At 37.7% G+C, this 22,204-nt stretch overlaps 3 protein-coding genes and 1 non-coding gene across 4 annotated transcripts; all 4 read left to right on the top strand.

The window, feature by feature from the left end:
• The first annotated feature begins 1,209 nt into the window (after positions 1-1,209).
• Positions 1,210-5,482, top strand: run (segmentation protein runt). The gene is made up of 3 exons (XM_066297290.1): positions 1,210-2,087; positions 2,550-2,714; positions 4,537-5,482. Exons 1-3 carry the CDS (start codon positions 1,631-1,633, stop codon positions 5,043-5,045), a joined length of 1,131 nt encoding a protein of 376 aa, XP_066153387.1. The 5' UTR covers positions 1,210-1,630; the 3' UTR covers positions 5,046-5,482.
• Positions 5,483-10,609: 5,127 nt separating this feature from the next.
• Positions 10,610-11,463, top strand: LOC136347367 (uncharacterized). Its single transcript, XM_066297287.1, has 2 exons — positions 10,610-10,760; positions 10,817-11,463. Exons 1-2 carry the CDS (start codon positions 10,721-10,723, stop codon positions 11,446-11,448), a joined length of 672 nt encoding a protein of 223 aa, XP_066153384.1. The 5' UTR covers positions 10,610-10,720; the 3' UTR covers positions 11,449-11,463.
• Positions 11,464-12,694: 1,231 nt separating this feature from the next.
• On the top strand, positions 12,695-12,766 carry TRNAQ-UUG (transfer RNA glutamine (anticodon UUG)). Its single transcript has one exon. It is a non-coding gene; the product is annotated as a tRNA-Gln (tRNA).
• An 8,108-nt stretch (positions 12,767-20,874) lies between these two features.
• On the top strand, positions 20,875-22,204 carry LOC136347349 (uncharacterized). Its single transcript, XM_066297258.1, has 2 exons — positions 20,875-21,011; positions 21,078-22,204. Exons 1-2 carry the CDS (start codon positions 20,972-20,974, stop codon positions 22,112-22,114), a joined length of 1,077 nt encoding a protein of 358 aa, XP_066153355.1. The 5' UTR covers positions 20,875-20,971; the 3' UTR covers positions 22,115-22,204.

Genomic DNA, 22,204 nt, shown 5'->3' with positions numbered 1-22,204 from the left:
GAAAATGATAGGAAAGGGAGTAAAACTGTCAAGTAGCCCTGAAGGTATTGTATTAAGGGCGTTGATTATTGAGATGCAAGACGACTTAACAGCTCTTACTGCCCACTGCTAACATTAATACGTTGATTGGAAAGAACATACAAATTTAAGCAAATAACAGAGTGGTGGATCTTGAAACTTAATAGCTTCTACGTGATCCAAAATCATAGCAAAATCAAGAATGTTTGAGGTGAAGGTGGTTGATTCTAATGGATAATATTCTGTGTACCCAGAGTACGCATGATCTCTTTCGTTAATGAAGTAAATTAGTATTTGAGCAATTAATTGAGACTAAATTGACGGGGTGTAGGCAGAATTATGCATTTTGTACTGAATGAGTCCTATAACGAGTGGTCGGTTTGACTAGACAAAACGATGAGAAAGAAGGTATTTTCTGGTTACCATATGCAAATTAAAGGATTTTCACGCAACATTACTGAGAGGCAGGCTCTACCATAGGAACAGTAGCCTGAGTAAGGTCTGTATGAAAACCTGAAAATAATATGTGTATGATAAAACTCAAGATTATGCTTAACAATTAAATATATGAATAATTAGCATTATTGGGAGTGCTGTAGGACTTGAATAGTATCGTTTTCATAGACCATTTTGGTGTTTTCACATGGCGAATGATGTTTCCAGATAGCTTCTAGACTTTCAACTCAGACTTCCGCAAGTCTTATCGTTAAAATTAAAATTTGGCTCGTCAGCCGACTTGGTTCGCAAATATGCCCATTCTAAAAGCATCGAGAAGATGCGGGATTTTTTTTAATGAACCCTTCGACAATTTCTGTCAGTTCTATATCCCAACTGAACGAAAACTGGAACCACCAGATGCTCGACTTCATTCATTTCCGAGTGTCACGTTTTCACGTACCTCCTGGACTGAGGTTCGGGACATTGTATCGTTCAGATTCAAATGTTGACTATTAAGCGGATGCAGACCTGCAGTAACGCACATTCTGCAAGCAGCAACAGGATATGGTTTTTTTTTTTTAATGAAATCCCAAGTTTCGCACCCGATCCGCCCCTGTGTACTACATATTTAACTCTACCAAAGAGTACATCTCACTTCAACAAACGGGCGGCCGGTGCTTTGATCTGCGTCAAATTTAAAACATGCACACGTCTCACTTTCATTCACTACCAACGCCTATTTTTCTCTTAACTCGTCGATAAAACTGGTGTGCACAATCTCGCTCGCACACAGACCCTCCGAGCTCAGTCCGTCTCTGTCCAGCAGCCGCATTTTAAAAGTCCGAAGACTCTATCCGTCTCTCTTCGGCCGTCTATTGTAAGAGGACAAATCACACTCTGCTATTTAAAAACTACCCTCCTTTACGAGTGCGAGGGGGTGGGGAGGTGCGAGAACACAAGGGTGAATCCGAAAAAACTGCCGCTCTGGGTTAGTCAGTCCAAGTGTGAGAAATCCGAGTGACTGACACTTCGGAAAGAAGTTTTAGTTCGTCAGCAACACGCGGCAAGACAACTTGGAAAGTTGGCGACTCTTTCAGTGACAGATTTTGTGTCGTGTGCCGGTTGTTTTTATTGCACATCGGGAGTGTATGTTCGTTAATAGAGTTTTGTACAAATGCATCTGCCCGTAAACCATAATAACAACGTGCTTCCGACAATGACAGACGTTTACAATCACTATTTAGAATCCTTGCAAGAGTACCACGGGGAACTAGTGCGCACAGGAAGTCCTGCAGTGTTGTGCAGTGCCTTACCCAACCACTGGCGGTCGAACAAGAGTCTTCCCATAGCCTTTAAAGTGGTAATATTGGACGATATACCTGACGGAACTGTGGTTACACTTAAGGCTGGAAATGACGAGAATTGTTGCGCTGAGTTGAGGAACTGTACGGCTGTGACTAAGAACCAAGTGGCTAAGTTTAACGACTTGAGGTTCGTGGGGAGGAGCGGCCGAGGAAAGTCTTTTTCGATTACCATTACCGTTAGTTGCACCCCATATTATCAAATCGCCACCTACAACAAAGCTATTAAGGTCACCGTGGACGGGCCCAGGGAGCCGCGAACCAAGTCCAGTAAGTATGCTAATTTGTTCTATCAGAATTCGCGTTGGGATGACGTCGACCCCTCGAGGTGACGTTTTTGGCGGAGATCGAGGAAACTGATAGTGACGTGGATTGTAAAAAAGATTAAAAGGCCAAAAATGCGAAAATGCGAAATAAAATTTTAATTTGGACAGTAAATCGACCGAGCGCACACACGTGCTGCCAACCGGTTAAACTTCGATTAAAATAAACATAAAATATTTTACGTTTGTTGACTGAACTCTATACGCCGACAAAACCCACCAAACTATAAAAACTTTTATTTGTTTATGCTGTGCTAGCATATTTATGTTGGGTTTAATAGTATTGTTCTGGTTGTTTATTAAACATAACACACATTAAAATGGTTTACACCCTCCCACGGATTTTGGCTACTGAAGTTTACAGGCCAAACCTAATACACGTTGATTAATAGACGTAATTTCATTGCAGATTTCCAATTCGGTTATGGGCTCGGCATTCCTGGTGCCTTTAATCCGTTCCTCTTCAATCCTGGATGGATTGATTCGGTTTATTCCTCATATGGGCTCGACTATATGAGGCCAAGAAGCAGCCCGATTATACCTCCCAACGGATTGCATCCGCCTCTACCCAAAGGCAAGTTTAAGGATTATTTAAAATCGATGAAAAATCGAATTTTTACCATCAAACAAAACTCGGGAATTTTGGCAACATCTGCAGATGTTCGCGCCCATGTTTTTGGGAGCCAAAGCTCACGAGCAGGACAGTTTCCGTGTTATTTTGGGGCATTGAAGCTACAAATTGAGTTTACACGAAAATATCATTGAGAACTCGTCTATGTGCTCTTATGAAGTTGTGCGCGCATGCACGTCGTGCAGAGTTGCAGTTTTGTCTTGGTCCACGATCGTAATTGAAACAGTAATTCTCAAACGCCTCTAATTTGTCGTCACCAATTAACTTACGAAACTATTTCAACAAAACGTATGTGTATGTTTGGCACAAAGGGAGTATTTTCATTTGCCTAACTGATTCCCGTCTAAACGTGAGTTGCATCTGTAGTCGTTATTCTAGATTCACGACGTTGAAACAGATAACGGGGATCGTGAAAGAAAACCTCGCAGTAGGAGGTGAACCGTAAACGTAGGGCGTTGATTAAACTATTTGCTATTTACCGTGAAACATGCGACTCGCGACAGATAAGATATTAATTTATCAAAGACGTACCCTTTGATGTTTCATCTCGTACTTCGGTTCTTTCAACGATCGGCCATTTCGAATTTTCGAAGCAATTCGATCTTTCGAAATTTTCTCGAATTTTTTTCGAAATTTTCTCGAATTGTTTTCGAAATTTTTTCGAAATTTCGAATTTTTTTCGAAAATTTCTATTTTCATTTACGATTTTTCTGGACGATGTGGACTGGAAATGTAATAATTATGACGTGATCAATCAATAATTTAAAAGGAACACCACGCGTCTCCTTAAGTTTTCGGATTCTTTGGAGAAACTCTTCGATCTCGATATTTCAACAAATAGTGCCGGTTTCTCATAGCAGCGCTGAACCAATTAGTGGCGAATTAGTGCGGTATTTTACACTAGAGTGTAATTATCCCGATAATTTTCCCGGTCGTCCAAACAATATTGTAACAAACTGGAATATTTCAGTCTTGCCGCTACAAATTCTTCGACGTTGTAATTCTTGCAATTCTCCCGTTAAGCGCAATTCGTGCAACGAAACTGAATCTACAATTATTAGCAACTTTCCACTCGTTACACCTAAACCGATTTGAAAAATTACCGATAATTTTCGTTCCACTCACTACATTAGATCTGATAATTCGGAACTTACCTTACAAAATCCAACAGAATATTTTCGAAATTTCGTTATTTTGAAGTTAACGCCTTCCTAACGGCATCGCGTAGACGTTAAATCTGAGAAATTGCACGTTTCCGAGATATCGGCTTGATACACCGAACTATTGTAGATGCAGTCTGTAAGTTGATGCGTTATGGATTTCCTTCCAATTACCTCACCGTGTGGTCGTGTGGTATTCCCGGCTTTTGCATGCGAGTGAAATAAAAGTGTCTTTAAAGAAACCAGGAATCTCGGTAGCAATTCTGCGCTCGTCCTAACCATCAGTAGGACCAGACATTCGCAGACATGCTTAGACATAAACAGAAACCTTACGACCGTAATTACTCCATATCATTTGGATCAGCGTGGGCATTGAAATATCACCAACAAATACTGGATCAAAAAAAAATCCCCCCAACTCAAAGTCCTTTTTAGTTTCCGTTGGCGACCAATTCATCTCGATCTATTCACTCAAACAGAGCTTTTAAATCAAGCCCCACTTTGATTAAAATCCGAGATCAAAAGAATATTTAATTTCGGTTCACATATGGCCGACTCACTCTCCGATTTTAATTACTATATTTTAATTGTGGCCTTGTTTGCAGGACCGGAGTTTTACATGTCGCTGCCCTATGCGCCATCTGCGTTCCCGCCGACCAATTTTATGGGCGCGGCCCCGCCGCCGGGGATACTTCCGGGAGGAGGTCCCCCCAAAGAGCCCAAAGACGACGTGAATAGATCAGCATTGTCTCCCATCGACCAATTATCTCTGAGAGTGTCTCCAACCTCTTCGAGTCAAGAACGCAGCCCCCAGCAGCATCACAACGAGGACAAGAGGATCCATTCCACGATGGATCAGTCGTCTACCGATCAGTCGGATGACGAAGATATCGACGTCGTGAAATCGGCTTTTGTTCCAATCAAACCAGCCAGTTTGCTGCTACAGGAGGTTCGACATCCTGATTCTACGGTGCAGGAGGAGATTAAAAATGAACATGTGAAACTCTTGAGTGCGAGAAATGTTAAATCTGTGCCCGAACCCAGTCCCAGTAAGACAAGAATATTGGCCTCCTCGGCTATTAGTGCGGCAAAGAATGTTTGGCGACCCTACTAAAGGCCCCCTTTTCAACAAACATATGTAGTGCTAAAGACAATATTTGTAGAAAATTTTATCAACTTTCTAGAAGGAAGAAAGAACATTTTTTTTCTCCTAGGCCGTTGAAGCATCTCCATTACACATAGAAGTATACAAAAACTTACGAGGGGGTGTTACAGGAACTGGTCGAATCCGGTCAATTTTTTGTTGTTACTAATGTGAAAGTTTTATTTACTATTATGTGCATGTTGCTTTGTTTGTATAAATGTAATATATGTACAAAATTAATATTAATGTTAGCGATTTTTAAAGTCTACGGAATCTGTACTGGAACTTGTGATAGCTAGCTGTAAACTGTATTTATAGATATTTAGATATTTTTGTACAATATCAACTAATTGATGTAAAGCGATTAATTACGTCGATACGATAGATAAATTTAATTTATTACTGAACAGCTTGTTTTATTACTCCTGTTTAAGAAACTTAAACGCCGGTTTATGTGATATGGATTGTCCTTAGTTGTAGGCAGGAAAATATATAAAGTTTGATGAACATTGCAGAAATTGTTTAAGAAGTGTCAGACTCGAAAATATTTCTGGGTTTTAAAGCGATTTTACATAAATGACGTCATTCATTACCTATTTACCTCAAATTGTCCACACCCGAAATAGTCGTTTCACCGAAATAAAGCTACTTTAACGGATGTGACACGACGATAGAAAGCGTTGCTGTTCAAACATACAGGGTGTTTCGCAATACGTGAAAAAAATGTTGAAGGTCTTTTGCTGAATTCGGCATCTAAAATGTTCGCGTTCAGTGCACCAACACGAGATCACAGTCCGTATCTCTCTGCACCAATGAAGAAAAACTGCGCGAGAAATCGGCCCTTTTCCCACATTTGGTGCCCACTGCTGTATGCCCGAGCTCGAGAAACTTTGAGACCGGTTTCTGATTTTCTCGTCCCAAACCTTAACAAAAAAAACCTTCTATTGATTATCTATAGTATGTATCATATTTCGTCTAAAAGGCTCAAGAATTGCTTTCGTTTCACGGTGAAAGAAAAAAGTCGACAAATTCAACAATGTTTTCCCTCTGATAAACGGCAGGTGGCCTAACAAGCGGTATCCGGCAATATTCGAGTTTCCATGGAGACGACTAAAATTGTGTCTCATCATATGCCGGTTCAATCTTATTTTTAACTTTTTTACGAGCGCACAGTGAAGCGGCTTTACCGCACTCCTTTACGAACTGAGAGTAGCGCTTTACCACACGGAAATCAACGCGGCATGTACTAGTGTCAAATGTTTTGGTGGTAATGTTTACTATATATGCGGTTAATCTTATTACCGTGTGCATGTCTAAACACCCCCGCTCGCTAATTTTTAATGGAAATTATAGAATACCCCAAATTCAACAGTCATCCATTCATCGTTACTCTAAAGCTGTAAAACAACAAGCAGTTATCAGTCTTGACGTGTATCATACCATCGGATTTTGCTTAATGTTTGACCTATTTGTCCACATACCCGAGCGGACCGCATCGAGGAGAGATTAAGGTAGTTCTGTCATAAAACACTAATCATTGATCAGTTTTCCTCAACACTCAAATATTGGTTTAATTAGTCCTGTTTCAAGCTCCCCTCGATTCGATTCTCCCCTTTATATGGACAAATGGGCTAAACCGGCTTTTCGGACCATAACCTTACCTATTTAATTTACGGGGGAGTATTCTCATTTTTTTTAGTGTTTCTCAGTTATCCCAAAAACAGAGATGTTCTCTGCATGATCATTGCTACTTTAGATAGGTTCGAAAATGGTCATTTATATAATCAATTAAAAAATGCATTATTGCGTACAAGGAGCGAGATTCTCTCGAGAGAATGACGCCAGATTCCGCAATGTGACACAGTTCTTCAGAGATTGAGCCGGTTGCCAATCGCCTCAATCGCTTTGAATATCTTAAAGGTGCCCGGGAAACTTGAAAATTGATATATATGGAGAGAAGATAACAAATTAAAAAACTTTTTCCACATTTTGGGAAATAACACTAAAACCTGAAGTCCTTTATAAAAAAATTACCGAGTGATGTAACTGACAAAGTGATATTTCTCGTCATTTTTAAAGCAAAATCGGAAGAAAAACTCAAAATTTACTGAAATTTGCAAATAAAAAATTCCATGCGACGATTACTCTGTGCGGCTATGCAATTGGGCGTAAAAGTATAAAATAATTTTAAGGAAAATGTTTTTTTGTTGATTGTTCATGTTTTTGTACTCAAAAGTTCATGGATAAGGTGAGGTATATGATGAAGTATAGTTAAAACCGATTTTTTACCTGAAAGGAAATATGTAATACTACTTAGTTTTGTTATCCATGGGGCATAATCATTCAGCTTGGTCTTGTGGTAAATTTTGTATGTGTTATAGCAAAGAAAAAAGTTTTTTTTGAAAATTTTCGAAATACAACAACTGCGAAGACTTTTAAAATTAGTGAAGGACCTCTTGGCAAAATTCTTAAGAAATTCAAGATCGTTGGAGATGTAAAAAACCCAAAAGTTACTAAAGATCTGCGAATAAAAAAACCTGAACTGGGGATCCTCGAAAGTCATCTAGATCGAAGGAAATTTGTATCAATGCCAAGATCCCTATAAGTGATAGAACCGTATGGCGGCGGTTGTGTGAAATGGGCTCAGCAGGAAGATGCCGAGTGAAAATTCAATTTCTTTTTACCAGGAATAAGAAGGCAACAATAAAATGTTCTTACAAACGTTTGCTTTGGTCAACTTTAGAGTGAACTACTGTTCTTTTTACTTATGAAACTAAAATTGAACTTTTTGATTCGAATGAGAAAGCTTTTGTTCGGCGGCTGGCAGGAACTAAGTCTGATGCTAAACATCAAAAACCAAAAATTAACCACGAGGGTGGTGGTGTTATAGTGTGAGGATGATCTCGGCGATTCAGCGCTGGACCATTGATCAAAATTGAGTGGATTACAAATCGATTTCTAAATAAAGACATTCTCGAGCGACACATTTTACCATTTCCACACGAGGAGATGCCCTTGATGTGGCGTTATTGGCACAATAACGTCCTAAAACATTCATCCCGTTTATTTAAAAATTGGCCGACAGAACTTCAAATTAGTGTCTTCAAGCGGTCGCCTCCATTATCGGGTATAATTCTGATTAAGCATCTCAGGAAACATCTAAAACGAAAAATTAAAGAGGAAAATGTGTCCAATGAAGATGGATTGCGGAGAGTCCTGCACGAAGAATGGTTGAAAATTTCCATTACTCTCTGCAAGAATCTATTGGACTCAATGTAATGTTGATGTAAATTTACAAGGATATGGTAGTAAATATACAGGGTGTTTCCTAAGAACGGTACATGACTTCGGGAGCGCATTCTATAGCTAAAATAAAGGTAATTTTGTTATATAAATTATATCCCAAAAATGCTTCGTTGCGGAAATACAGGGTATGAAAATTTCTTTCAAAAATTACAATTTTTTAAGTATTTCCAATACCACTTGAGGCATTTTAATGAAATTTTAATAAAACAGTCAGGGACACAACAAAAAAAATTCATATTTTCATACAAGTATTTCTTCTCTTAAGAATAATAAAAAATAATAAAAAAATTTATGTTTTTTATTTATTTACTCCAAAACGGTGCGTCCTACGAAAAGAAGTCGAGAGACCTTTTTTCTTCCAAATCGATCACATAATTAAAAGAGGAATAAAAAATTGGAAAAGAACAGCGATGTACTACATTTTTCCTTTGGAATATCCAGCAATTATCCTGCCCGCACGCCACTGGTTACACAACAGCCACTGTTTTAGCGTAAAATACGCACCGTTGCTAACTCGCAAACTCTGCAAAATTTCATTTAAACGTCTCAAGTAGTTTCGGAAATATTTAAAAAATTGTAATTTTTCAAAGAAATTTTCACACCCTGTATTTCCGCAACGAAGCATTTTTGGGACATAGTTTACATAACAAAATTACCTTTATTTTAGCTGTAAAATGCGCTCCCGAATTTATGTAACGTACTTAGGAAACACCCTGTATATCTGGTTTGTTATTAACCGAATCTGCAAAATGTTCCGTTCGTTAGTTCAGATTGGTTCATTGTTGTTCGTTTTTTAATACGCATAGAAATGAATTCAACATATTTTAATCATAATATTACGGAAAATATATTCGAGTTTTTGTATCACGTGTCTATTTTTTAACAATCAGCATTTTCACGTGAAATTGTGACACGTTTGGAAAGTTCCATACTTTTGGCCGCCACTGTACGTGTAAGTCTACTCCACTAAATTGGGAAGACTTGGATGAATGGAAATTGAGGATAGCCCGACTGAAAATTAACCATGCAATGGAGAACCAATTTATTTCAATACTGAAAGGGAAAACAGTGTTAGTGGAGAAAGAAGCGAGAGGAAACGATAAGCCGGTGTTGTTCTTCACATTTAAGCTAAAGTAGAAAAGAAAGTTATGTGCAAAATTTCCATAATACAACATTCGAAATTCTCCAGAGACACGACTTGACCAAAAATGCGTAAAATCGTTCAATTGCAACATCGGAAACAAACCGCGCTTTGGCCAAACTCTCACCCCAACTTTCCGTTGGAAGTTGGGAACGAACTCTGTTGCGTCGAAAGGGCTCCCGCAACGAAAGTTTTGATACGGACGCAGCGATGCGTGCTCGCAAAAGGGCTGGATGGCATAAACACACACCAGGCGACGGCCCTACATTAATCATAACACGAAACTACTCGAAAGGCCCTAAATAGAGTCATTTCGGGAGGTCGTAGGGCCGAATCACGCCGGATTCGGTTGCACAGCTGTTACATGCATCGGATGGGGCTCTTTGTTCAAACTCGATAAAATGCGAGACAATATGCGTTCAAACTGATTTTCGTTGCATGTTTAAACCACACACCTAAAAAAAAACATCAAAGTATAAATCAAAATTACTAGAACACAGAATTTGCAAAAGGGCTTAACTAACTCGAAATTAGGCCGACAGAACTCCTCTTAGTGTGCGTCCTTGCATGCATGATTCTCCGCTGTCTCTTTCCCTTTAAACAATACGCGTAAGAGCGTAATGTATGGGGTTTGATTTGAGATTTTACAGTGGAGAGTATTGATTTATTTCATGCATTTTCTGTTTACCGAAAAGACTTATTATGATGTTATCGCCATCTGACACGATCTGATAGAGATTACAGTGTGTGCAGTAGCTGATGCAGTGAGTTATAACTCATGTCTTTGAGATACGGTAGTACTGAAAGGGACGTTTCATTAAAATGATGAATATAAAGTATGACTTTGTAACAGTTCCATTCCATCATTGTTTAAATCTTGACTGGATTTTGTATTAATATTTATTCATTAATTATTCGACAAAAATAAGCTGGAAACAGAGAGCGGCCACCATCACTGTCCTATGTAGGATTAATTCTTACGATACTTTGTTATTACTTTTACTGAATCATTTTTTCCCCACATACAGGATATTCTACGATTATATTATAGAGAGTCATAAACATTTATTATTGAGCTTTTGTTGCAATATCAGTCTGACTTAGAAGTAACGTCACAATCTTGGACGTACTATAAAATGTCAGTTCAGCTAATCGGAGTCATCAGCTTCTCCTCGTCGATTAGCAGCAACACTTCAGAATGAAGGTCTCCATCGTTTTAGCTCTTGCCTTGGCCCAGGGTAAGCAATAACACCCCATTTACTCTCTTACCAAATTCTTTTACTTGAAATCTTAGCTTTCGCCCTTCCAAGTGAAATTGGAATTCCTATCCTCCCCATCAACATCGAAAGCGACAATGGCGCTGAGATTTCCAACTTGCCTTCAGGCCAAGACCAGGTCGAAATCTCGAATTTGCCTTCAGAAATTGACACCGGAAGTGTAGTTGATCCCTCTAATTTGCCGTCTGAGATCGAATCTGGAGATATCCAAGACCCCAGCCACTTGCCCGCTGACATCGACACCGGTGATACCCAAGACCCCAGCCACTTGCCCGCTGATATCGACACCGGTGATATCCAAGACCCCAGCCACCTACCCGCTGAGATCGAAACTGGTGATATCCAAGACCCCAGCAACTTGCCCGCTGAGATCGACACTGGAGATCTACAAGATCCCGCTCAGCTTCCCGCCGAAGTTGAATCTGGCCCAGCTCCTGAGTGCGTCAAATACGTCAGGACTCTTTTGAAGGAGATCCTCCACAACTTGCCAGGAACCGAAACCTTAGCCCCAATTGACCGACCAGTTGCTCCTGTTGACACTGATGACTCAGCCACAGATGGAAGCAATGCTTGCCAAGTTTGCTTCCAAAAGATCCAGCTCCTGATCGAGAAGTCCAACAGCCGCCAAAGTGCTGCCATCACCTTCTAAATTACCTGTCGAATTAAGTAACCCCCCCCCCCCCATATCTGTTTCACCTTTTACAATAAAATAAATGCTTCTATAGTAGATAAGTGTTCAAAATCATTGCTAAGATCATTCTAAGCTAAATAGCTAACGACTATGAACTAAAAATCGATAATATATTTAATTTATTTTGGTAAGTCGTAAAATTCATCTACCGGGATATTCGTCAGGATGGTCATCGGATATTGGTTTGAGTTTCACCTTTGCTAATCACCGCATCTTGGCCTTCGGGAAGACTCATCGATAATTCTTCGGTCCTACAGAATTGCAAAGTATGTGATTATGGTAGGGAAGCTCGTGCCGAATAGCAAAAAAGTTGCAACTCTTCTGTAGAGTTCTATTAGATGAATTGCTTTACATTTTTACCCCTTAACATTCAACATCCGCTGCAACCAATGATTCTGGAATACCCTAATGGAAAGCTCGAAAAAATATTTTTCGTGCCTTCGTGTTCTGAAATAGTCATGCGAGCTTGCAAACAAAACAGGCCACTTATGTAAATTATTAACGTAGAAATTCCACGCAATTCACAGTTAGATAAAAAGGAGGCTGTTGAATTTTCATACAGAAAACTAATCCGGAGATGTAATTTTATTGTAAAAGGGTATGATTCTGTAAATTTGGATGTATCTTTACCGTGGTGCATCCCTGCAACTTTCATTGCTTTAGGTCGAAGTTGCAGTTATACAGGGCGGCCCATTTAAAACGGCCCATCAGAAATATAGAATTTTCTTCTTCGTGAAACCCGGAGATACGTCGATTTTACTTTAAGTCTGGAGTCACTACCCTAAACGGGCGACGACCCCTTCAAGGATCTTGAATGGCACAGGAGGTCAAGTGGCACATCAAATCAAAGGTATTTAAATTCTCTTTGGAAGTGTGTAACAACACTTTTGGTCCGCCTTTATATATCGTAAAAAAAAGTTTTATAACATCGGTGAAGTAAATCAAAGAAAATTACATAAACATAATAAAAGCTCACCGATGCAAAAAAGATATTTATCATCGAATTCTTAATAGAACCTGATGGGTTTTGTTAATCTTAGGAAATATCCAGTAAATGATTATTTCCATGTATTGTATTTACATGTAACGTCTTGATAAGGCGAGCTCCATTACTGTTATCAAGTCTTATGAGTATAATTAATTTGTTAATTATTATTTTGCCAATTTCGTATGATGATATTTTGCTGGCTTTTGCAAGTATCCAGGTTCCATGGTGTAATGGTTAGCACTCTGGACTTTGAATCCAGCGATCCGAGTTCAAATCTCGGTGGAACCTGACTTTTTTGGTAGCTGCTCCACATTACTTCTTCGAATCCTGTTTAGGTGCTGTAAAAAAGGAGAAATTTTTTTTTCCATTACGCGCTGGAAGATAATGATTATTTCAGATTAATTTCTTTGCTCCTTTTGACCGCACTTTGAAATTTCTAGAAACCAGCGGAAATAGACGCAGTCAAACCATTAACCACGGGAATCGGTTAAGCAGCCCTATGACTGAACCCAACTTTATATCACAACTGTAAAACTATTACCGAGAGAAGAATTTCAAGCACGCTGTTGAATTTTAATTTAAAATCTATAAATTCATGTTGTTTCAACTCTTTTTGTAGCTTCGACAATGGCTGAGATGGACCGCTATGTCCTGATTAAATATTTTTCAAAAATGCCCTGCATTTTCAAAACGTCTTAAGCTGGTCGTGAGACAATCTCACTATACAGGGTGGGCCACGAGTAACGCCTCGGAATTTAATGACAAAGCTAAGAAATTTTTTAACTGTTCCTTTTTTGAAGTGTGCACAGACTAACTAGCGCTACATTTTAAAATTATTTTCAAAGTATACAGAGCGTCCCAAACACATGTAATTGATCAAAGTTGCATTTTTTTAAATGGGATCCCCTGTACATTATATCATTTTTGAACTCAACCAGTAAAATAAAATTAAGTTGTATTAAGGTTTATGGTATCTAAATCTAGCAGTTTTTGAAATAATTAAGTTTTTGACAAGATGCAAGATAATTTTCGACACCCAATCTCTCATCCCATATTTAAGTTTTTAAAACAAAATTTTAATAGAAAGCCATCAAGGGACCAAATTTTGTACTGTAAGTTTCAAAAAGTCGGCGAATTATACAGGGTGTTCTAAAAATAGCGCCAGATTCGTTCAACTTTTAACTGTTAATAACTTTTTTTATTTAAATGGGACATCCGGTATGTTGTGTTACTGTTAGATACCAAATTTACTTATCTATCGAATATCATTAGGGTTCCCTAAACCTAGCTCTACTCATTTTCGCAAAAACCATACATTTTTATAAAAATATCTAAATCCCCAATTTTAGCATTATGCCATATGAAATTGCTAAGATATCCATGCAATTTAATTATTTACTTGCGTATATTTGTATATTACAATTTTAACAATATTAACAAAAAGCAGAAAACTAAGCATAATTAAAAAAAATTATATCAGGTGTTCTACATGATGACCATTTTCTTCTATGCATATTTTGATTCTTTCTTCAAAAGACTTTCTGACATTTTCCAGCATTTGTGGCGTAATAGAGGTAAAAACATTTCTAATTCTTATTTTCATATCAGCAGTCGTGGTAGAAGGAATCTTATAAACTTCATTTTTTACATACCCCCATAAAAAATAATCCATGGGGGTAAGATCAGGTGATCTAGCTGGTCAATTGCATGGACCACTCCTGCCGATCCATTTACTTGGAAATTTTTTGTCCAGATATGTTCTGACCCAGTGCTGAAAATGAGCCGGGGCACCATCGAGTTGAAGAAAATTGACGTTGAAAATTATCTTGCATCTTGACAAAAACTGAATTATTTCAAAAACTGCTAGAGTTAGATACCATAAACCTTAATAAAACTTAATTTTATTTTAATGGTCGAATTCAAAAATTATATAATATACAGGGGATCCCATTTAAAAAAATGCAACTTTGATCAATTACATGTGTTTGGGACACTCTGCATACGTTGAAAATAATTTTAAAATGTAGCGCTAGTTAGTCTGTGTACACTTCTAAAAAGAAACAGTTAAAAAATTTCTTAGCTTTGTCATGAAATTCCGAGGCGTTACTCGTGGCCCACCCTGTACAATTCGCTTTTCAAATCTAACCTGACAATGGACAGATACTTCCTCTAACCACATAAATCTATAGAGAAAGTGACACCCTGTACAAGCCATTTTTATCCAGAGCACAAATTTATTTTCCAGAAAATATACTATCTCATACATTATAGATAGTGTCTACTCATCGTGTAATTACCGAATTCAGTGCATACAATATAGTTATTATTTTCAAGTTAAATTACATGTCAGTGCAAGAATCGTACAGACATGGCCAAATCAGTTTTACTAATTATATTCCTAGTACAAGCTATTTCCATTTTAAAATGTCATAAGCAGAATCATACAAAACTTTAGGTAGGTACCTACATAATTAATGCCTGAAACTGGAAAATACCTACATAATTGATTATTTAATTTAATAAACAAAAAATAAAAATTTTCGCTGTTTGAAAAAGCTAAGTTGATAATGGCCGACAAGTGCTGAAAGGTCGGAACAGAAATTTAAGTATCACATCACCATATAGAGGAGAAAAGTGGTGATGGGAATGTAAAGACGCTTTCATTCCAAATTTTTAAAAATAGTTAAAAAAAACTTGTAAAAAAGGAAATCGTGAAAATGCGCATTTCCTCAATATCTTCGGAAATCATCCGATTTATGTTAACTGAAAAACGTGACGTGCCAGTGATCATTAAAGTGCATCTTTCTTCCAATAATTGCATTTGCCCAACACTTATGGTTTTCCAAACTTCTCTAAGATATTGAGTTAATTTTTACAATTTGACGAGTTACTGCGAGTTTATTGTTGAAGCTAGAAAGAAATTGTTTATATAAAAGTTTTATATAAAAACGTATACTTTTACGTGATATTAGGAAAATTAAGTGAATATCAGAACTCGAAAAAATCATTCAAAGTTGAGTTTACTAAATGGAGCCTCTTATACAGGGTGTCCCGAAATTAAAGCACCATATTTAAACAACGTAAATTAGGTCAAAAAATAACACCAAAACTTTAAATAAAACAATGTCGGAAAATGATTCCTTAATGAGGTATGCCTCTTTAAAGACGTAACTCTGATGATGGTAATTTTGAAATATTTCCAAAACGGTGCAAGATAACTTTATGAAATTTGGTACGATTTTATACCTTATAAGCCTCAATTGACTGATGTGGCTGAATGGAAATTATTTCGTCAGAGGCGTGCTGCACGGGTAGTGTCGGGGTTAAAAAATGCTAGATTTTTTTTATGTGCCCCATTTTTTAGTTGCTGATGCAAAATTATGAAACCATATACGCTTCCAGAAAAAAAAGACACTCTTGGTTCACGATGCTAGGACGCTTCGTTTTCGAATAAAATGAATTTAAACATTACAATGCATGACAAATACAAATGATGCTTAAAGCGATATTTTATTAAACACATCAAAACGATTAAACAATAATAAAAAACGAACAAGAAATTTAAATGACGCACTTTCAAAGTAAGTTTTCAAATAAGTTTCCGTTTTGTTGGATACACAGTCTAGATCGTTTTTTTATGCTCTGGGAGGCACGGGAAATTTGAAACGTATTTTCTTTTATTTGATTAGCAGCTAAGTTGATTCTATCCAACAGTTCTTCCCTCGTGTTTATTTCTGTGGCATAGATTATGCTACACATAAAGCCCCAAAAAAAATAATCCAGGGGATTAAGGTCAGGTGATCGAGGGGGCCAGGTTATTGGACTACCTCTTCCTATCCACCTGCCTGGAAACTTTTCATCAAGCCAATTTTTCACGTTATTTCCAAAGTGAGCTGGTGCCCCATCTTGTTGATAATACATTTGCAATCGGGTATGCAATGGTATATCTTCTAATAGGCCTGCCAGCTCATTTTGAAGAAAATGTAAATAGTGTTGTGCTGTTAACCGGTTTGGAAATACAACTGGTCCTATTAATCTATTTCCTATGATACCTGCCCAAATATTGACAGAAAACCTATGCTGAAAATGTGTTCTCCTTACGACTTTTGGATTTTCATACTCCCAATAATGTGTGTTATGGATGTTAAATGCTTTGTCTCTCGTAAAACTAGCCTCATCAGACCACAAGATATTATGTAAAACATTTTGGTGATTCAAAACCCACTGGCAAAAATTCATCCTAACTGTAAAATCTTCCTCTCGTAAGTCTTGAACCCTTTTATAGTGAAAGGGATGCAATCCCTGCATCCGAGTCATTCTTCCTATCTAAAAATTAATATTCGAAATAACTGTTTATCTGTTGTTATTTTAACGACTGTATTTACGATCGATTTTGGTATGTTTGTAATGTTTTCAAGCGTTCTTAGAGAAATTTGAGGATTTTCTTCTATTCGATTAAGCACATCCTCGAAATCGTAATCTACTGTAGGTCTTCCTTGGCCTCGAGAACGTTGAAAAGAACCACATTCGATTAAATTTCTATGTACTCGACTAAAAACAGATCGAAAAGGTATTCTTCTTCTCGGGTACCTCCTTCTGTACTCTTCTACGGCGGCTCGCGAATTACCATTACAGAACCCATAAATAAAATGAATATCGGCAAGCTCCCTACTTGAAAATTTCTCCATTTTTCACTAACAGCTTAATAATGACACAAAGAAACTCCCCAACAGAATAAATATAAACATCAAATTGACAGTCAACATTGTTTAATATTTCGTAGCTTACTATTAAGTTTTCACAGAAAGTAAATCATTTGTATTTGTCATGCATTGTAATGTTTAAATTCATTTTATTCGAAAACGAAGCGTCCTAGCATCGTGAACCAAGAGTGTCTTTTTTTTCTGGAAGCGTATATGGTTTCATAATTTTGCATCAGCAACTAAAAAATGGGGCACATAAAAAAAATCTAGCATTTTTTAACCCCGACACTACCCGTGCAGCACGCCTCTGACGAAATAATTTCCATTCAGCCACATCAGTCAATTGAGGCTTATAAGGTATAAAATCGTACCAAATTTCATAAAGTTATCTTGCACCGTTTTGGAAATATTTCAAAATTACCATCATCAGAGTTACGTCTTTAAAGAGGCATACCTCATTAAGGAAGCATTTTCCGACATTGTTTTATTTAAAGTTTTGGTGTTATTTTTTGACCTAATTTACGTTGTTTAAATATGGTGCTTTAATTTCGGGACACCCTGTATATTAACGTATATTTGGATTCGCCAATTTTTCCTTTTTGAAAAATATAGAGGGTGGCTCATTTAGAACTGAAATATTTTAATTTGAATTTTTTTTCTAAGGAAAACTGCAAAACTCGCTAATTTTACTTTTAAGGGGTACATTTGTAGATCATAAATTCGTAGTTGTAAAGTCATCGTCCTAAACGAGGTGGCAACCCCTTCAAGAATCCTAAATAGCACGAAAGGGTCAAGTGGCACATTAAATCGAAAGTATTTCAATTTTCTTTACACTCGTGCTGAATTTCGTTTTCTCCACCTTTAAATATTGTAAAAAAACCGTTTTAAAACGTCGGTAAGATAAATCGAAAAAAAAAATTATCTTCACTTTATAATAATAAACTCATGAATATTAAAAAAATTATGTTTATCATCGAATTCTTAAAATAACCTGAAGGGTTTTGATGGCATCGAACAGGTAGTTTTGTATCGATTTTACTCTGATCAGAATTGTTTCGCGAACTTCGTCGATTCATCCAACGATACAAGTCATCACAGTTTACACCACTGCAGAGAGGATAGAAATTATCAACATCTATATCAAAAACACTAAAATAGTCCGAGAGACTGCAAGAGTTTTTAATGGAAAGAAATCCCGGTAAGGATCTGAGCCGTTCGTACGTGACGAACTTAATATCTAAATTCATGGAAACTGGATCCGTTGCTAACAGAAAACATGAAAGGCGACACACCGTTACCAACGAGGCCGCACAGATCGCAATTTTGGGACATCTTGAACTGTATCACGTAAATCAAGAAAAGGTTAGTTCAAGCACCCGAGGATTAGAAGCAGCATCAGGTATTCCACGTAGTGGTATTCAGATGATCTTGAAAAAGCATAATTTCCATCCATATAAGATGCTTCTCATTTATGAACTCGATGAAGCGAGAATGCTGATCGTCGCATGCAGTTTTGTGAGGTGATGAATGAAAAAATTTTGATCAATTCCCATTTTTTATATTCTAAATGATTTTCTCACGAATTCACATTCTTTTTGAATAGTTTCGTCAGCAGACATAATTGTAGATATTGGAGTGATGTGAATTCTAGAATTCTGAGAGAACGGAATTCACAATATCCAGGAAAATTGAATGTTTGGGCTGGGATTTTTGGAAATCGTATCGTTGGACTTTTCTTTTCTACCTGAAAACCTCACAGATGAATCTCACCTTAATCCGCTTCAAGATTTCATCTACCCTCACATTATGTATCATTAAAAACATCGATCGGATCATAAAAAATGACGTATTTTTTCGAACAAGAGAACACTTCATCATATTATGCAGATACTGCTCGTAATTTTTTGGATTAAAATTTTCCTGAATACTGGATTGATAGAAGAGATTTCATTGATCGGCCCCCAAGATCGCTTGATTTAACACCTTTGGACTTTTCCTTATAGAGTCATTCAGAAATTGTTGTTGATAAAATGAAATTTACCTCATTAGCAGATCTTCGCCACCGAATATTGATAGAATGTGTCGAAATAATTCCGGAAATGCTACAAAATGTTCGGGAAGAGGTTGAACAAAGACTTTATTATTGAATGGAAGTAGCTGTGTCGCAATTTGAACACTTAATTAAATAAAACATTATTGAAATTTTTTTTTTGATTTATTTCACCTATATTTTAAACGTTTTTTTTTAGCAATATTTAAAGGCGGAACAGAAAAATGTTAACATACTGGTAAACAGAATTGGAATATCTTTGATTTGGTATACCACTAGACCCCCCGTGCTATTCAAGGTTCTTAAAGGGGTTGCCACCCCGTTTGCGGGGGATGACTCTACACCTACCAATTTATGATCTAAAAATGTTCCCCGTAAAAGGAAAATTGGGGTGTCCGAATTTTCCGAAGATAAAAATTTCATTGAAGATATTTCGGGTAAACTGTTTTAAATGAACCACCCAGTATATGGCGTGCATCGGATGTAGATAACTATAAAATTGAAGCATAAATAATCGAAGTTCCAAATCAATGCAAAGATATATTGCATGTTACAGAAATGAAGCCTAGTGAATTTATTGCATTAGGCAATTACCATTCCGCAGCCGGAACTCCTTGCAACTTTCCATTGACCATCACTTAAAAAATATACAGGGGGTGGACGAAGATCAAAGTAAAATTAATAGTGGTAATGTTCTGTACTTTCGAGACGGATTTTTTATTTTTTCTTTTACCTGTTTAGTAATAATGCATCACACCTGAGTAGGAGTTGTCATACTCATGGAATTACACTCTAAATCTTAGGTAAAGCTAAAGGAGAATAACGGTTTCTTCTTTATCAAAGATTAATCTTGTCTTAAATAATGAAATATTTCCCAGTTAATTTTAAATGAGAATGGTGTGAAATTCGACATTTCCTGTTACGATCAGAGGATTGTCCGGTCATATGGCTAATTACTAAAGGCTCTTTGATCTAAAGTCCACGCAGGATCCTTTCCGGACATTTCGTTCATGACTTCGTTTTTGTTTTTTGTCGAGTAATTTCTTTTGACAACTACAATTCAAAAATTTGAATTTAGATTCTTTTTTAATTTTCATTATAACCCCGTGCCTAGCATTTCTTGCAAAATCCATTCTAGAACTAACCTGAAATACATTAGACTAGAATGATTTTTCTCTAATACTACGGCGAAATGTAGCTATTTCGAAACTAGCCTTCAATGCAGAACGATTACCTTCCACCACTCGTTACAGAATATTTTTTCGTTTCGTGACGGATAATTGGTTGCTTATTCTCATGGCTGCGTTTATCTCTTAGACATACATTTGACGATTTAATTAAAGTTCGGCATAGAACATTCTGAAAATTAAACCTATTTCTTCATAACTATCTTTCATTTTTACTGCTGATTTTCCTGAACTACGTATTAGATTTATCAAACTTTGACCATCGGATTATATTAAATTCTACCACTTATCTAAAATGCATTAATCCTCCATTAAAATACTCTACTAATATCAATATAAAAAATGTAATATCTTAGTATCAAGTGTTGTCCAAATTATTGCTTTATTAGACAGTAATAAACACGGATTACGGACTTATTGAATGAAGTAGCGTTATCATGAACTTACGTCATAGAAATGGACAATTGGAGGAATATAAATTGATATGAATGTGGATGAAAATTCATCAGTTTCAGCTTGTTCGCAGTGAAGAAACAACAAATTGAAATTAAATATGAAGGTCCTCTTTGTATTGGCTCTTGCCGTAGTTCAGGGTAAGTAATGATCAATTCGATAATTTTAGTTCTACCAGGTGATTATAATATGGGCTTTGTCAACAGGTTTGGCTCTTCCCAACATTTTTGGTATAGCCAACCGCCCAATCAACATCGAAGTAGATAGTGGCGTCGAAATTTCCAACTTACCTGCGGGCCAAGATCAAGTCGAAATCTCCAATTTGCCTTCTGATATCGACTCCGGAAGTGTAGTTGATCCCTCTAACTTGCCATCTGAGATCGAAACTGGTGATATCAAAGACCCCAGCCACTTGCCCGCTGAGATCGAAACTGGTGATATCAAAGACCCCAGCCACTTGCCTGCTGATATCGACACTGGTGATATCAAAGACCCCAGCCACTTGCCCGCTGATATCGACACTGGTGATATCCAAGACCCCAGCCACTTGCCCGCTGATATCGACACCGGTGATATCCAAGACCCCAGCCACTTGCCCGCTGATATCGACACCGGTGATATCCAAGACCCCAGCCACTTGCCCGCTGATATCGACACCGGTGATATCCAAGACCCCAGCCACTTGCCCGCTGATATCGACACCGGTGATATCCAAGACCCCAGCCACTTGCCCGCTGATATCGACACCGGTGATATCCAAGACCCCAGCCACTTGCCCGCTGATATCGACACCGGTGATATCCAAGACCCCAGCCACTTGCCCGCTGATATCGACACCGGTGATATCCAAGACCCCAGCCACTTGCCCGCTGATATCGACACCGGTGATATCCAAGACCCCAGCCACCTACCCGCTGAGATCGAAACTGGTGATATCCAAGACCCCAGCAACTTGCCTGCTGAGATCGACACTGGAGATCTACAAGATCCCGCTCAGCTTCCCGCCGAAGTTGAATCTGGCCCAGCTCCTGAGTGCGTCAAATACGTCAGGACTCTTTTGAAGGAGATCCTCCACAACTTGCCAGGAACCGAAACCTTAGCCCCAATTGACCGACCAGTTGCTCCTGTTGACACTGATGACTCAGCCACAGATGGAAGCAATGCTTGCCAAGTTTGCTTCCAAAAGATCCAGCTCCTGATCGAGAAGTCCAACAGCCGCCAAAGCGTCGCCATCACTTTCTAAAGAGCTAACTCTTTTTCTTGCTATGTGTTATCAATAACAAATTGTTGCATCAGTCACCATAGGACCAGAAATAAAAATTATTCGAAGTTA

The sequence above is a fragment of the Euwallacea fornicatus genome, chromosome 28 (genome assembly GCF_040115645.1).
Source record: "Euwallacea fornicatus isolate EFF26 chromosome 28, ASM4011564v1, whole genome shotgun sequence".
Taxonomy (NCBI): Eukaryota; Metazoa; Arthropoda; class Insecta; order Coleoptera; family Curculionidae; genus Euwallacea; species Euwallacea fornicatus.
This window is presented reverse-complemented; position numbering and strand designations above follow the sequence as displayed.

Bases quoted from the DNA above. Each gene is read 5' to 3' on its own strand.
- run (XM_066297290.1), top strand. From the start codon at position 1,631: ATGCATCTGCCCGTAAACCATAATAACAACGTGCTTCCGACAATGACA. The intron at 2,088-2,549 runs GTAAGTATGCTA...ATTTCATTGCAG, and splicing joins GGAGCCGCGAACCAAGTCCA to ATTTCCAATTCGGTTATGGG. The intron at 2,715-4,536 runs GCAAGTTTAAGG...CCTTGTTTGCAG, and splicing joins GCATCCGCCTCTACCCAAAG to GACCGGAGTTTTACATGTCG.
- LOC136347367 (XM_066297287.1), top strand. From the start codon at position 10,721: ATGAAGGTCTCCATCGTTTTAGCTCTTGCCTTGGCCCAGG. The intron at 10,761-10,816 runs GTAAGCAATAAC...TTGAAATCTTAG, and splicing joins AGCTCTTGCCTTGGCCCAGG to CTTTCGCCCTTCCAAGTGAA.
- LOC136347349 (XM_066297258.1), top strand. From the start codon at position 20,972: ATGAAGGTCCTCTTTGTATTGGCTCTTGCCGTAGTTCAGG. The intron at 21,012-21,077 runs GTAAGTAATGAT...CTTTGTCAACAG, and splicing joins GGCTCTTGCCGTAGTTCAGG to GTTTGGCTCTTCCCAACATT.